The 13,582-nt window shown below is 48.3% G+C and overlaps 1 protein-coding gene across 1 annotated transcript in view; it reads right to left on the minus strand.

Annotated features, from left to right (window-relative positions):
• The window catches only part of ROR1 (ROR family WNT receptor 1), a 156,402-nt gene that overhangs the window by 41,406 nt on the left and 101,414 nt on the right, over nt 1-13,582 (minus strand). The window contains exon 2 of the mRNA XM_085306045.1: nt 6,457-6,528. Within this exon, the coding sequence (XP_085162171.1) occupies nt 6,457-6,528 (72 nt within the window). The remainder of the gene's footprint in view (nt 1-6,456; nt 6,529-13,582) is intronic.

Below are 13,582 nucleotides of genomic sequence, written 5' to 3' on the forward strand. Positions count from 1 at the left end.
TGATTTGGTAACTCGCACGAATAATATCAAAGAGCTAAAGAAACCCAGACAACCGAGCGGAAATACTCAGTGTCAACGGTCTCGGGACAGAAGGAAATTCACTACCGCGTTCGCATGCCCAGCTTCGTTCCAAATGAGCTTCCTCAGAAACACGGACGTGCAAGCCGCAGTTCAGCAGACCTRCTGCAACCGTGCAGGGTCTTCTCTTCCCCCGACACGACCTAGGGGCGTTACGGCATCCAAGGGTAACTCGACCTGAGCAGGCTGAGCGCTGCCCCAGGTGGCATGGCTTTTCGGGCGTCCACGCGTGCCCTGTACAGTATTTAGAGTTCCCCTAATTGTTGCTTTCCCATAATTAACAGCCCCCCCGCTGGCCCGGGCCGGAGGGGCGGGAGGGCTCGTGGAAGCAAACCAGAGCACAGATGCCCAGGGCCCTTCGAAGCACCTGGATCCCACKGTTTGCTGACGGGAACCGGCCAACCCACTGCCCGCGGTGCCTTTTCGAATTGCTAAAGCGCATCTGAGAGCTCACACGTGCTTTGCCTTTTAGGAGTTCATCCAGGTTTAAGGACAGCTGTCTTGGTGATAGCTTTGAGACCATAATCTAGCAAGGGGAAATGAAGCTTTTCTTTGCTCAGGAACCAGTTTTATAGCACAAGTAGGAAGCCGCTGAACTTTATCACCAAAAAAAAAAAAAAAAAAAGTGATTTGGAATAAGTAAACAAATGTCCACATCCAGCTATAAACCAAACTACTGAAAACCATCAAGGGATTTCGTCGTCACTGTAGAAGCCATTCTGCAGCACAGAGCAGTGTTCAGAAACAGCCTATTAAAGGAAGGGCGTATAGAAAGGTATGTGCCTTAAGATTAATGCTGTAGAGTCAAAGAAAAGCTGTTATTTTTGACATTTTGACATAGCATCACTTTAGGATCTGGTTCTTATTAGCCCTTTCTGTGCCTTTTAAAGGTCTCTTTTTTAAAAAACCAAAAATGTCAGGAAATTTGGAACAGAAAATTACAATAAAACACGTCCCTTGACCCTATGATCTATCAATCTTTCACATAAACAAAGATAGCTGGATGAGCCAGGAAAAGGTTATTATATATAGTTACCTTATGCATAGTGGTCAGACATTCATTGCTCGCACTGACATTTAAAAAACCCCCAATGTTAAGTGAAGCAGTTTGTGAAAGACTTTTACCACGAATGCTGAATGTTCCTCAGGGTGGTTTCTTTTTTAGGTTGTTTTCTATGACCTTCAAATTTCACACCCTGTATTATTTATAAATGAGACATTTGAGCAATGCAAATTTTCAAATAAAAACGTACACTCTGTCAGCGGAAAAGCAAACAAAAGAAGCTAATGTACTGTGGCTAAAAAAATTTTCAAACAAAGTAGCAGTAATTTACTGCCTCACTACTAACGGGACCCCACAAATAGAATCGGGATCCTGAGCCCCATCAGGGGAGCTTGATTTACCGAATATCCCCCAGATAATAAAGGAAAATAAAAAGGTAAATTGCGCATGAATGTGAAAGCTGTAATTCTTCCCCTTTCACCACGTGTATCGAATTCACATCCAGTGATTTCAAAAGAAAATGTGGAAATCTCTGAAGAACTGGGGCCAAGCCGGGAGGCCTTGATCAGCTCGGTTTGGCCCCGTTTGCTTTTGTTTACGTTTTCAGAAGGCAGTCGGCACCAGAGTCAAATTCTCCTGGCAACTCCAGAAAAGCTTTCTCTATGAAACCGTAYGGCCAGGTCATCTCCTGCCTGGAAGAACTTGCCAAGGTGATTCTCCAGGAAAGAAGGGCCGCCGGGCAGCCCGGCTATGCCCACCCAGGTGCCCACCAAACGCCACGGCCCCTCCTGATGCCGCAGCGCAGCCCGCCGGCCCGGACGGACACCTCCGAGACGCTGGTGCAGTGCAGTCCCGGGCACGGGGTACTGGAGTGCACCCGGCAGTCCTCCCATGCCCCGTTTTGACCTTCCTCAGTTATTTTCTGCCGCTAGACCATGTTAGCMGAGGAAGGGGGGATGCAAACACGAGTGGCAAGGGGGGGATGTCTGCCAGAGGTGATTCTTGTGTGGACGTGCTTTTGGAAACTAAGGGCATGGCCAAGCGCAACCTTAAGCAACCACTGATGAATTTGGGATGTGTTTTGCAAGATCCTGACTCTTGCTGTCAAGCTCTCTGGGGAATTTCTGCCATGCCTGCAAGGTCCATTGCACAGAGTGAAGCTCTGAGCTGGAGGGGGTTGAAGTCCTGATGTGGACCCCATGGCTTGGGACTTTGCAAAAGCTCCTAGCGATACGTCTTCCTTGGACGCTGTAGGCCCAAGCGAGGAGCCGCTGGTGGGAGGAAGTGCTGGTGACACAGTAGCACAAGCTGCCTCCCCCAGCAGGGGACCTTGGCACCGGCTCGCCATGGCTGGGTTGCAGGCACTGAGCGAGCGCTTGTGCCCCATAGGCAGCTGGCGGGATGGAAGAAGCTCTCCATGAGACCATGGTGGGCGCAGGGGGGAACGGGGAAGGAACGGGTCACGGGAAGGAAGTAACGGAGACACACAGCATCCACTCTTATCACTCCTGCAGAGTCGAGGTGTCCTGTTCCAGCGAGTGGCCACAGAAGTGGAAACCTATTCACAATTAATAGAAAATACAAAACATTTCAAAGCTGACTCCTTCCTGGCAGTGCTCCAATGTTATCTTTGCCTAAGGATGAAGAGTTCCCAAACAATTCCTCTACTGTACTAGACGTAAACAGGCTCCCATCCAAAGCCGGCCTATCTCTTTCCCTATAAATAAACAGAGATCTGAGGCAAGGGAAGGTCTACCTTTCCATGTCCATCCTTGGGGAAGAGAAGCAGCTGAACGAAGGCTCTTCACCCTTTTTGGAAGGCTCGGAGAAGAGAAGGRCTCACTGCAAACTACAGCCTTTCCCAAGCAAAGAGCTGGAGCAGGGGGAGCCCGGGGCCTGGGGGAGAAGGGGACCCCCAAACTGCAGGCTACCAACCTGGGGTGAAGACCTCCGTCGCCCGTTACCCATCCCAAGACATGCCGTTTCCTACAACTATCTGCCTTTCTCCCCGAAGTACGCATAGTTCCCTTGGTACAATTAAAAATTTATTAGATCACATTTTCATATCCCATTTTCCCTCGCAATGTTCTGCCCACACACCATGGCTGAACAAGCGGAGAAAAAGAGAAAAATGCTCATAGCTAAATTTCTCCTCTTTTGAAAGTGATCATTTTAATTTTTATGCATAGTTTGTTTGTTTTTTTAAAAGGTTTTGGTGAGAAACCACCTCCTCCCTCCCATCAATCGTTGCTTTCAACAGCTCTTCACGGGTGGCTGCGTCTCTTTTAAATTCATTTCCTGTTAAAAAGAATAAACAGGCAACTGTTTAATGCTGTCGATTTAGCTTATTTAATCGAAATTGAAACCTGAATAGGGCTCAGTTGTAAGATAATCACTGCAGAACCCACCAAGCTAGAGAAAACAGCATATTAAGTAATTATTTCAAAATGCACAATATTGTTTAACATGACTATGAGCCTGCTCCTCCGTCCCGAATGCAGCAGATATATTCCAGGACAAGATGCGAATTTTCAAAAGTCAGCAGGCGGAGCCACTTAATACGGACTGCCATTTAACTGGGAAATTTGGCTGGAGACCACTTTCATGTGGTGAACTTAATAGGCTTTAAAATAAGTTTTACGGGGATGGCTGCGGGACCTCATGGCTGGCTGTAGGAGAGACGAGTGGATGGCGATTCCTTGACGGGCTTGTTTGCAAAAGACATGGAAACTAAGTGCATGCCTAATTTTCTCCTCCAGGGTCCCGACTCCGCAAGGCGGTGCGTGCGGCCACGTATTTTAGTTTATATAAGCTAGACTTTCCAACACCTTCRGTGAGAAGTGGCAGCTGCCACATGAAAGCCCCACGTGGTCCTCAGGCAAGACGAAACGTGTGTGCCTGCTTTGCCTGCGGGCGCGCAGGGCGAATCCACCCCGCCGACTAAGCCTTTGGGGCAAAAACTGTCTTTTAATCACATAMGTAAATCCGTGCCTGGGTGTGCAAGCTTGCAGCAGGCTAAATGCTGAGGAGCACAGGGCGAGGGGCTGGTAATCCCCTTGGAGCAGAGCCCTGCGCCCGGCGAGCAGCGGCTGCACGCAGCTCGGCAGCAGGTGCCCTGAGCGAAGGCGGGAAACGCTCTCCTCGCGCCGGCGGCGGCGCGCCACGCTGCACCGGTAGCAGCGAAGCGAGCCAGCGCCCAGGACGGCGGCAGTCGCCCAGAGCTTTGTCTGCGCCGCGCCCCGACCGAAACGGCGCCCGCGTGGCCAGAGCGGCAGAGCCGACCCATGCCCGCTACAACCCCGCGCGCAGGGCGCCTGGGAGCAGCCCGTGCCCTTGGCAGGCTCCTTTCCCCCTTTCCTAGACGGGGGCATTCAGTGAAGGGTTGGGAGAGGGCCCACGTGGGGCGTGTGCTGCTGAAAAAAGCACCCGCTGCGGTTAAACCTAATCAAAGCTTGGATAAAAAATGGGTTTGGTCTAAAGAAACCAGCCTACACAACCCTCTCCCCCCATCAGTACCAATAAGGAAGACACTGGGGGACTTTTTTCAGAACAGAGCAGATTTCATTCACTGTAACATTWCATTACCTTCAGTACCACTTGTGATCTCTCCCTTTTACACAGGCTTTCATTCGAGGCACACGGTTTTCCCTGTAATCGATGGGAAACCACGGGCCCTCTACCTATGAAACCCTTGAGGCTCACGACAGGGAAGCAAGAATACATCACTGACGATCACCTGTGAAAAATAACCCCGCCACTTGCCCAGACTCCTGCGGAGGATTCAGAAGCAGGGACCAGCCCACCCTGCCACTGGTGCTTCTTGCTGAGGCCTGGTCTTGCTGAGGACACCATCTGTAAGAAAGCTTGGGGAGACGCTACAGACGAGAGCGTCCCCCAGGATGAGGGCTGCCCTGACCCTCCTGCGAGCGCAGGCCTTCCTTTGCTGCCGTCCTAGAGAAAAATCTACCCTGGAGGTCAGCAACGGTTGCGCTGTTCCAGCACAGCCCGAGAGGCCTGAATTAAGACCATCTGGAGTGCCGTCTTCGGCATTTCCTAASTTTTGAGTGCTTGTCCTTTGGCCTTAACTTTCTTGCTCCAGGCCACTTATTTACTTCTTATTTTTGAGCAATTAAGAAAAACAAACAAACAAACAACCGACATCTGGCTTGGGGGAAGCAAGGCCTCTCCCTCCTCAGCTTCTCCGGAGCTTTTTCAGTTTGACTTCCGTCCTCTGCAACCAGCCCGGGACCAGCAGAGAGCCCAGCTCGGTCCCCACCACGCAGCCTGGGCACGCAGCGGGTCTCGCACCCCAGCAGCCCTCCCGCCACACAGCGCTCGGTGCAAACAGCCCCGCGGGCCGCCTTCGATCTCYGATTCCAGCCAGTGTCTACCCAAGCCTGCCCCAACCGTGGTTTCGCAGAGCACAAGGGCTCAGACGAATTTTAGCAGCAGCAAAGCTGCAGGGAAAACCGGTCCCAGCAACAAATGCTGCCCAGAGAACTGATGCGTCCTTGTGCTTGAAGCAAGAGTTCGCTGCTCCTTAAAGTGCCCCAAACTCTGTATTTTAGCCGTACTGAAGTGCAGAAAACATATTCGTGCTTAAATATAAAACATCACAAACATACGTTCATAAAAAACAAAAAATACAGACAAAAATGTTTGGGAAACCATCTGTGGCACAACTCCTCTATGGGAAATTTTAGGCTGAATAGTTAATGGTTGGCAAAGTTATAAGCAAATGAAAAGAGAGTGTTTGACAAATTGAACGGTTAGTGCGGTGAACAGCATCCTAAACGTTAAGTTAGGAGCATTTCAAAGGCCAGATTGACTCAGAAAGCTGCAGGCCATTGGTTTGGAATAAAGGCTAAAGGAAGCTAAGTCATTTGGTTTAAGTAACTGGTGGTGCATAATTTAGAAAATGAAGGGGAACACGAAATATGTTCCCYTTTTCACAATTTATACCCTTTGTAGAGTTTGAAATCACACGTAATTACCACTTAGAAATGTCTGAAATATTTTTCCTTTCTATTAATTTAAAGCCTTAATAAAACACATCAGCAAACTGACTGCCTGATGCTTGTTAATTTTGAGTTCAAATCCTAAGATCCACCAGACAAAATGTCCAGCAGTTCATTATCCAACAGAATTCACATCTTGAAATATTTTTGCCATGTGGAACATTTTACGGGAACAAGAAATGAACACAGCATTCCCCAGAAATCACAGAACCGCATGTAATTGGATGTCAAAAGATCACAAGGCAAACCAGGTTTATCTCAAATGCCCATTTGCTTGTTGATTTGGCCCAGTGCAGAGTAAGAACTGAGATCTGAAAATCCAATTTCACACCTTCCAATTTTGCTCTGTCCACTTACCTTTATCTAATTCGCTKGAGATGTTCCATGAAGATGTAGGCATGAAATCAGCAACAACTGACGAATTTGCTCCTGAAAGGGAAAAGTAGAAAAAAAATGCAGTTAACATACTTGGTCTGTATCATCGGGAGGCTAAGAGGTATTTTTAAAGTTGCCGTCACAGTCATAAGATGATTTGAAAGATCTGAACACCGATTACTAAAATGTGCTAGATGCTCTGTTTTGGCAGGCTGAAACATATGGGCAGCAGAACCGGTAAAGTGGAAAAAGGCACCRGGCCAGCGCTGGAATTTGTTTTCCAGTGCTGTCACTGTGAGGCCTTGTGTTAATTAAGCCACTGACCTCTTAGATGGATTTAGCCCATCTTAAAATATCTCTCTCTGATTTTTATAGAGGTAGAAGGACTCTGCAGTGTTATGGCTAATCGAGTCTCAGCAAAACACAAATGCTGCGGCGCTCCCGAACATGTCACCCATTAGCGTTTACAAGCGATTTTAATGCTGCAAACCCGCGTGCCCACGAAGAGACACGGTTCACGCGCTGGAGTTAATAGGGCTGCCTGTACAAACAGTCCCTGCAGGACTCGAGCAAACACAGGCTCGAAAGGTCGATGTGGACATCAGTAGCATTTCCGCATTACTACGATGGTTTTTTCCCTGGCAGGAAGGTGGAGGGTGGCCTTCATTTATTTTTCCACCTTTCTTTTTTTTTTTTTTTTTTTTTTCATTTTTTGGCCAACGTCGACAGCCAGCAGTAGAGGCCTGTGGCACGGGCACGGGCAGCACAGCTCCAGCCCCAGTTGTGTTAAAACATCTCCTTGTATGTGAAGATAGATGTTTTAACTAAATGTCCGTATGAAGAACGCGTAACTGCTGCTTCCAGATGGCTCGAGGCGGCAGGGCCGTGTCCGCGGGGAGCCGGCTGCTGGGCTCCCCCAGCGCCTTTGCAAAGTCACCGTCAGCGGCACGAGCCCGTAGCTGCACGCTGGTGGTGGCAGCAGCGGTGCTGCCACCTCCTACACCGTGCCCACCAGGAAGCTCCTAGGACACCTCAAGAGGAGCGTTTTTCCAGCGAGATCCCTCAGACCCAATCGCCCCATAGAGCTTGGAGGCCCAGGGGAAGGACGAAGAAGGGGGCTGTGCTGCCACATGGCTGCCACCATGTTCACCTGCCTTGGGARACGCAGTGTCCCACCTATGTCCCGTCACCTGGGAAGCCTGCACCTGCCCTTGGCCAAGGGCCACGCTCGGCAGTGGCACCAAGGTCCTGACCATGGGATGGAAAGTGCCTGCAGAGCCGCGAAGCCACGCACCAGCCACATGAAACCACAAATATTGTGAGGCATATTATTTGTATTTTGACACCACCCCTTTAGCTTGTTCCTGGTCATTTCTTACCTAGAACACAATTTCACTGATAAAACTGGGCCAGAGCAAGGCTACATTCTGCGTTCATTTGATCAGTAACTATTTCACTTCATAAAAAGATCACAAAAACCTGTAAACACAAACTCACACAAACGCGCAAGGTAGTTAAGCTCAGATCCAGCCGCTACACTCTCTATAAATATCTTCTTTCTTAAAAGCCCACCTGGTAGCACTGCTTATTTAAGCCTCTGTCAAGTATTTCCAAGGTAAACACGGCGTTCGGAGGCATGCGAGCTGCCGGGGAGCCCGCGTGCCGGCCCGGGCGCAGCCTCGCTGCCGGGGCCGCGTCCCCAGCCRGCGGGAAACGCGCGGCGCCGGTGGCAAGACAGCGACGCTCGTTTACGCGTCCCGCGATTTTGGCCCGCTGCGTTCATACCTCTTCTTGCTTTACTTTTTAACATTCTTATGCTTTGGTAAAATAAATATTTTCCCAAATGGATGCCACCTCCGCGGTGCTGTAGGCGCAGCGCAGGCTCCAGCTCCCACTTCGCTGCCCGAGGAGACTTGCTCCGGGGACCACGATGAACCTGCCTGGACTTTGTGGGCTGTGGTTCCTTCCCGACTGCTAGCAGGTAGGAACCAACAGCCACAAGCACCTTCCTCGCTTTACTGCTCCTTATCTCGTACGCTTCTGTGGACAGCAGCTCAACTTCTGCCTGATCCGTGTGCGCAAATGCCCATGTGGCTGGGAGACTTCGGGAGCYACCACCGCCGCTGAGCGCCTGACCGGTGACACCACGACCACCACCACGCGGTCAGCTGGACACCGGTACAGGGGATGAAGCTGAGATGTGCGTTAGGTGACAAACAGCCAAAGGGCCAATTTGAGGTGAAAACGACGCCCTGGGCAGGGGTGGTGGTTGGGACGCTCGGCCTCCTTGGCCTACCGGGGGTCCCTGCCCGGGAAACAGGGCAGTTCTTGCAGGCGGGTGATCAAAACCCTCCAAGAGACACATGCTGGGATGAAGAAGAAAAGAGAGGGACTTGGACAAAGCTTGGACATGCCGTGTGCTTTTTTGAGCTTTCCCCAAATTTTGGATTTCATGCTGCTCATGCATTCGCAGGTTGCACCACCAGCAGCAGGACAAGGCATTTCATGTAGATAATATTACTCTTGTTCACCTGGAGATACTCTTGCATTAAGATCCCACAAATAACCTGTATTCTGCAGACAGCTAGCACACAATAACCAAAATGCAAGAAAAAACACTAACTATATCACGACCAAATACGACGTTTTACTATTTATACCTGTACAGCATTAATATTAACGTTTTCTTAAGCAGACTTTGAAAAAATAGCCATAAATCTTGCAGGACAGACATCAGTCTATACAAGAAACCACATTAGAAGACGGCACTATAGAAGGCGGCAGGCTCACATTTCTCCAGTAAGTTAAAAACAGCTATTGGCGAGACAGGCACGCGGTGCAAAGCGGGCAAGAGGCCAGGTGCCCCGCGGGGACCGAGCCCTTCGTGGAGCTGACTTTGGACTCCCGCTCTAGACCATTCAAGCTCACCGTGGGAAGCACTCTGCGGTTGTAGTGTTTTGTAAATAAAAACCAAAACAAAACACTGCTGCTTCTTGCCACTTCTCCGTCTTGTGTCAATATCATTTTTCCTGATATTCCTGAATTAAATTGGCTATTTGAAAACACATACTGTGCCCTTACTAAACATTTTCTTTGATGGAAAGGAATATGCAGAGCAACTCAGCAGCACAGGAAGATAYCATCAATCCAAAGTTAGTGCAGAATACAAAAGTAACTAAGGAAAAAAAATCCAGCACACACATTAGTTTAGTTCTGAACTATGACAACTTAGGATTGCTGTACGTGAAAGTGAGAATGATGATACCTCTCCTCGGAAAAAACGTGTATTATTAACCTTCAGGCCAAACCTGAACCCAGTTCATTCCCGCAGAAGGTGTGCTCCCTGCTGCCGCACTGGGGAGAGGTGAGTCCTGGCGGGCAGAAGGATCGAAGGCCAGCCACGTGCGCCGGCGTAGAGCTGCAATGGGCTACCACAGTGCACACAGCTGCTTGGGCATCCACCACCTCAGCAGTGCCACGGGGTGCYGGGTATGTTACAGAGCAGACCAGGGTGCAAGGAGAAGGTGATCTTTACACACACGAACAGACCTCTTGAYTGCAAGTAGCATTACATAGACTTATTTTAGTCTTTACAGCACTTGATGGCCCACCACACCACTGCCAAGCCTCAAAAATTTTCACCAAGACCCACGCATCCTTACTGTCCAACTTTGGACGGAAAGCACCATGAAGATAAGGCAGCTCATGGAGTAGACCTTATCACCTATCATAGCAAACCAACAGTGACACACGGGGCACTGCTGTGCTGCCCAACTGAACCACGCARTGTGCCAAATGCAGTAAACATGGTATGGCCATCACCAGGAGGTACTGGCTTCTTCTCACGTGTATTCAAGTGAAATGTGCTAACCCTGAGTTAGAGAAATGATGGTTTTGAAGAAGGCCTGCAAAGCYAGTTATCCAGAATGACAGACAGGAGATCTGGAGGACACTATGGAGAGGCGCTCGGTATCGATCACTTAAATCTCTAGTGGCCCATCTATTCCCTTCAGTTGCCAGCTGAGCTGTAAAACTTCCCAAGCTTCAATTGCTCCCTCTGGAGTCAAAGCTGTTGTACAGGATGTGCAGGGTTTACATATCAACTTACACTTGGGGCAAGGAACCAGCCTTGCTCATTTGCCGCTCCCATTTAAAGAAAGAAAGAACATCCRCTTGATATTGTAACTGGATACCGATGAGGAGTTTAAAAACTAATCCTTAATTATTAAAACTGCCTTATATCCTGCTTCCTCTACCCAAACAATACAATTGTTTTGAAAAAGTCAATCTGAGAAATGTGATCAGTGAAGAGAACCATTATCCCGTTAAGATTTTATTTATAAATGGAAGCATCTCAGATGAATGATCTTATCCTTCATACATAAAAGATAAGTATCCCTTCAAATCTCCACCATTATTAAGAAATGCTGGTCTTAAGTTAAYGAGAAATCACAGCAGTCAATTACAAGTTCTGTGAAAAGCCACGTACGGCGTATTCAGATACACTCCCCAGAGACAAGCTGGCTAACAGCTCATTTTATTACCATGCCGCATAAGCGCAGAGAGAATTTCACACAAGACAGYCCTTTAAAAGCCTCTGTGATTAAATAAACTTCAATAAGGTTTACAAAAATCTGCCTTGGAAGAAGAACTGCAGAGCCCGTTCTYATCGCAGGCCCCCACGACCGTCTCATTTTCTCACCCCAAGCAGGCATTACTCACAGCCCGGTGCCTGCGCTGCCGCGGCACAGAGCCGGCGAGGGGCTGGACGGCCCCRGAGACCCGGGCTCTGTGCCCGGCTTAATTCCTGTCTCTGGGCCGTGCATTTGTAACGTGCAGAAAAGAGACTGTAAGTCAAAACAGGAAGAAGGCAGATAACTAAGATGACACCAAACCCAGAAATGATGGAAGATGTTAATGGGAAATAAATCTGTGATATGGAAACAAAGCAGAGAGAAAAATAASCCTGCGGATGTCAATGCTGTTTGCAAGGCAGTATAAGCAAAGCGCGAGACGTGCAGGACTGCTCCGCGGGGGACCTGACACCCCCAGCAGAAATGCTGGCTCCGACGGGCTTTCTTCTCGGGTGCAGAGGTGAAAATCCCAGGTCTTAGGGAAATATATCTTTTTTAAGCAGACAATATGTCTCGTTAAAACAAAAAATACACATTGTAATGTGTCTTCTTAATTGGAATCTTCTGTCTTTAGATCACCCCAGTGGGTCATTCTACTCTCTAACTATAAATCCAAAAGACAGTCTGGAGTTAATAATTTTTTCTGATGCACACATGAATATGACTGCAATATATGCAATACAAATCTCACCATGGGATACTCAAAATGCCAAAAAGAGCATGGAGATATTTAGAATAACCAGAAAGTTAGAAGCTACACAAACTCTATAAACTATACAAATTCCAGCTGACGCTACATGGAATCAGAATCCTTCCATTTGTGAATCTCTTTCTGAAGCTACCCGGAGTGGGATCAGTTATGCGGTGAAGGTATGTGCCCAGGGAARCGATGAAGCCCCCATCGCACGAGACACCGCAAACGCGAATAGGCAACACACGAGCACACGTCCTAATGGAGAGCAACCCCACGCTGCCAGGAAGGCCAAGACAGGACGACTTAACAAGGGAGCCGGGCAGAATAATTCTGGTCTAACCTCCAATAAACATTTTATATCTATTGTGGAGCAAAAGTTTCAATAAAAACCTGTAGAACTGGAAGTCTGACATTTTTCACTGGAAAAGAGATGTTCCTGCACCGCTCATCCAGCAAGAAGTGCAGAGAAACTGCTATCACCTTTTTAAAGAACATGCTTCAAAACTCAGATCCCCATCCACTGCTACCAGCAGAGCTGTCATCTTTTTTTTTTTCTAACAGGTATTTTCCAACTCTGGAAACCACAGCTGGAATTTTCTAAGGTGGAGCCCAAAGCAACACTGAAACGTCTTCACTCCTATCGAGATCCGGGAGGCTTCTTAGAGACCTAGCGGTTTCTGTTACACACGGAAAATGTTCCAAGCCCCTTACATTTTGAAAGGCCGCCCTAAAATAATGGTCCAGTCTGAAGAATATGAGAATCAACCCAAATTAAGAGTCTGCAATGCGTTAAGACATGGAGGACACCGTTATTTTCAAGTGCATGTTTTAAAGGTAGCCCAACCGCCCCAAGAGGAGCACAGAAAGGTCCCTCACTTCTGGGCTTTATATTTGGTGACACTCAGTCACTTCAAGCAATGCCCACAATCTGTGACTGTAGATGGATACTTCTTGTACACAAATGCCTACTAAAAATACCCCAGTAGAGTTATTTTGGATCACTGCATAAATTCGTACTATTTTGCTCCATTCTATAACAGCCATAAAATTTTTGTTCAGTGTGTTTTTTATAAACCTCAGTGCTGCTTAAAAGGGTGAATAAAACTCTTCAGAAAACAGACCCCATTAGCTAGCCTACCTGGAAATAATATTTGCAAAACAGGAATCAGAGATGAAGTTATTCAAAATTAGAGCAAAGCTTAATTAACTTAGCAAGCGTTGAGAATTTTTTGCTTTTCTGCACATTCCACACGTACGCTTCATCTCGCTCCCCGTCTAGTTCCTACCTGACTGATCTGTTTCGAGATCTTCCCACAAATATGCCTCTTGGCTGTTCTTCTTCTTAGTCATATCTCCATCATCTTCCTTTTATTCCTTTTGCCTCTTCTGTTTCGCTGATGCTCTGTACGTTCCCGCAGCGTTTTCATCCGGTCGCCCAAGAGGCGACGTCTTGCAATCAGCCGTTCGCCAAACCACCCGCAGCCCACCCTGCAGGGGCTGACGGAAATCGAGACATACCTTCTGCAGACCGTCGTGGATACTACCTATCATTTGCTAATTTTCCCGGCTGCTTAAAAATTGGCYTCGTACTGAAATCGCCATAATACATCCCTCAAATTTTACCTAAATAAAACTGTATGTAAAAAAACCCTACAGAACAGACTTTACCTGAAGATCTGTTTGGTAAGGGAGACGAAAGGCCGCACGCCGGCGTTTCCCCTCCCGGTGCTCCCCGCAGCTGCCTGCGCTCCGGCGGGAGGAGCCGAGGCCAAGCTCGGCG

Source organism: Rhea americana, unplaced genomic scaffold, assembly GCF_003343005.1.
Source record: "Rhea americana isolate MKP2758 unplaced genomic scaffold, rheAme1 scaffold_230, whole genome shotgun sequence".
Lineage (NCBI taxonomy): Eukaryota > Metazoa > Chordata > Aves > Rheiformes > Rheidae > Rhea > Rhea americana.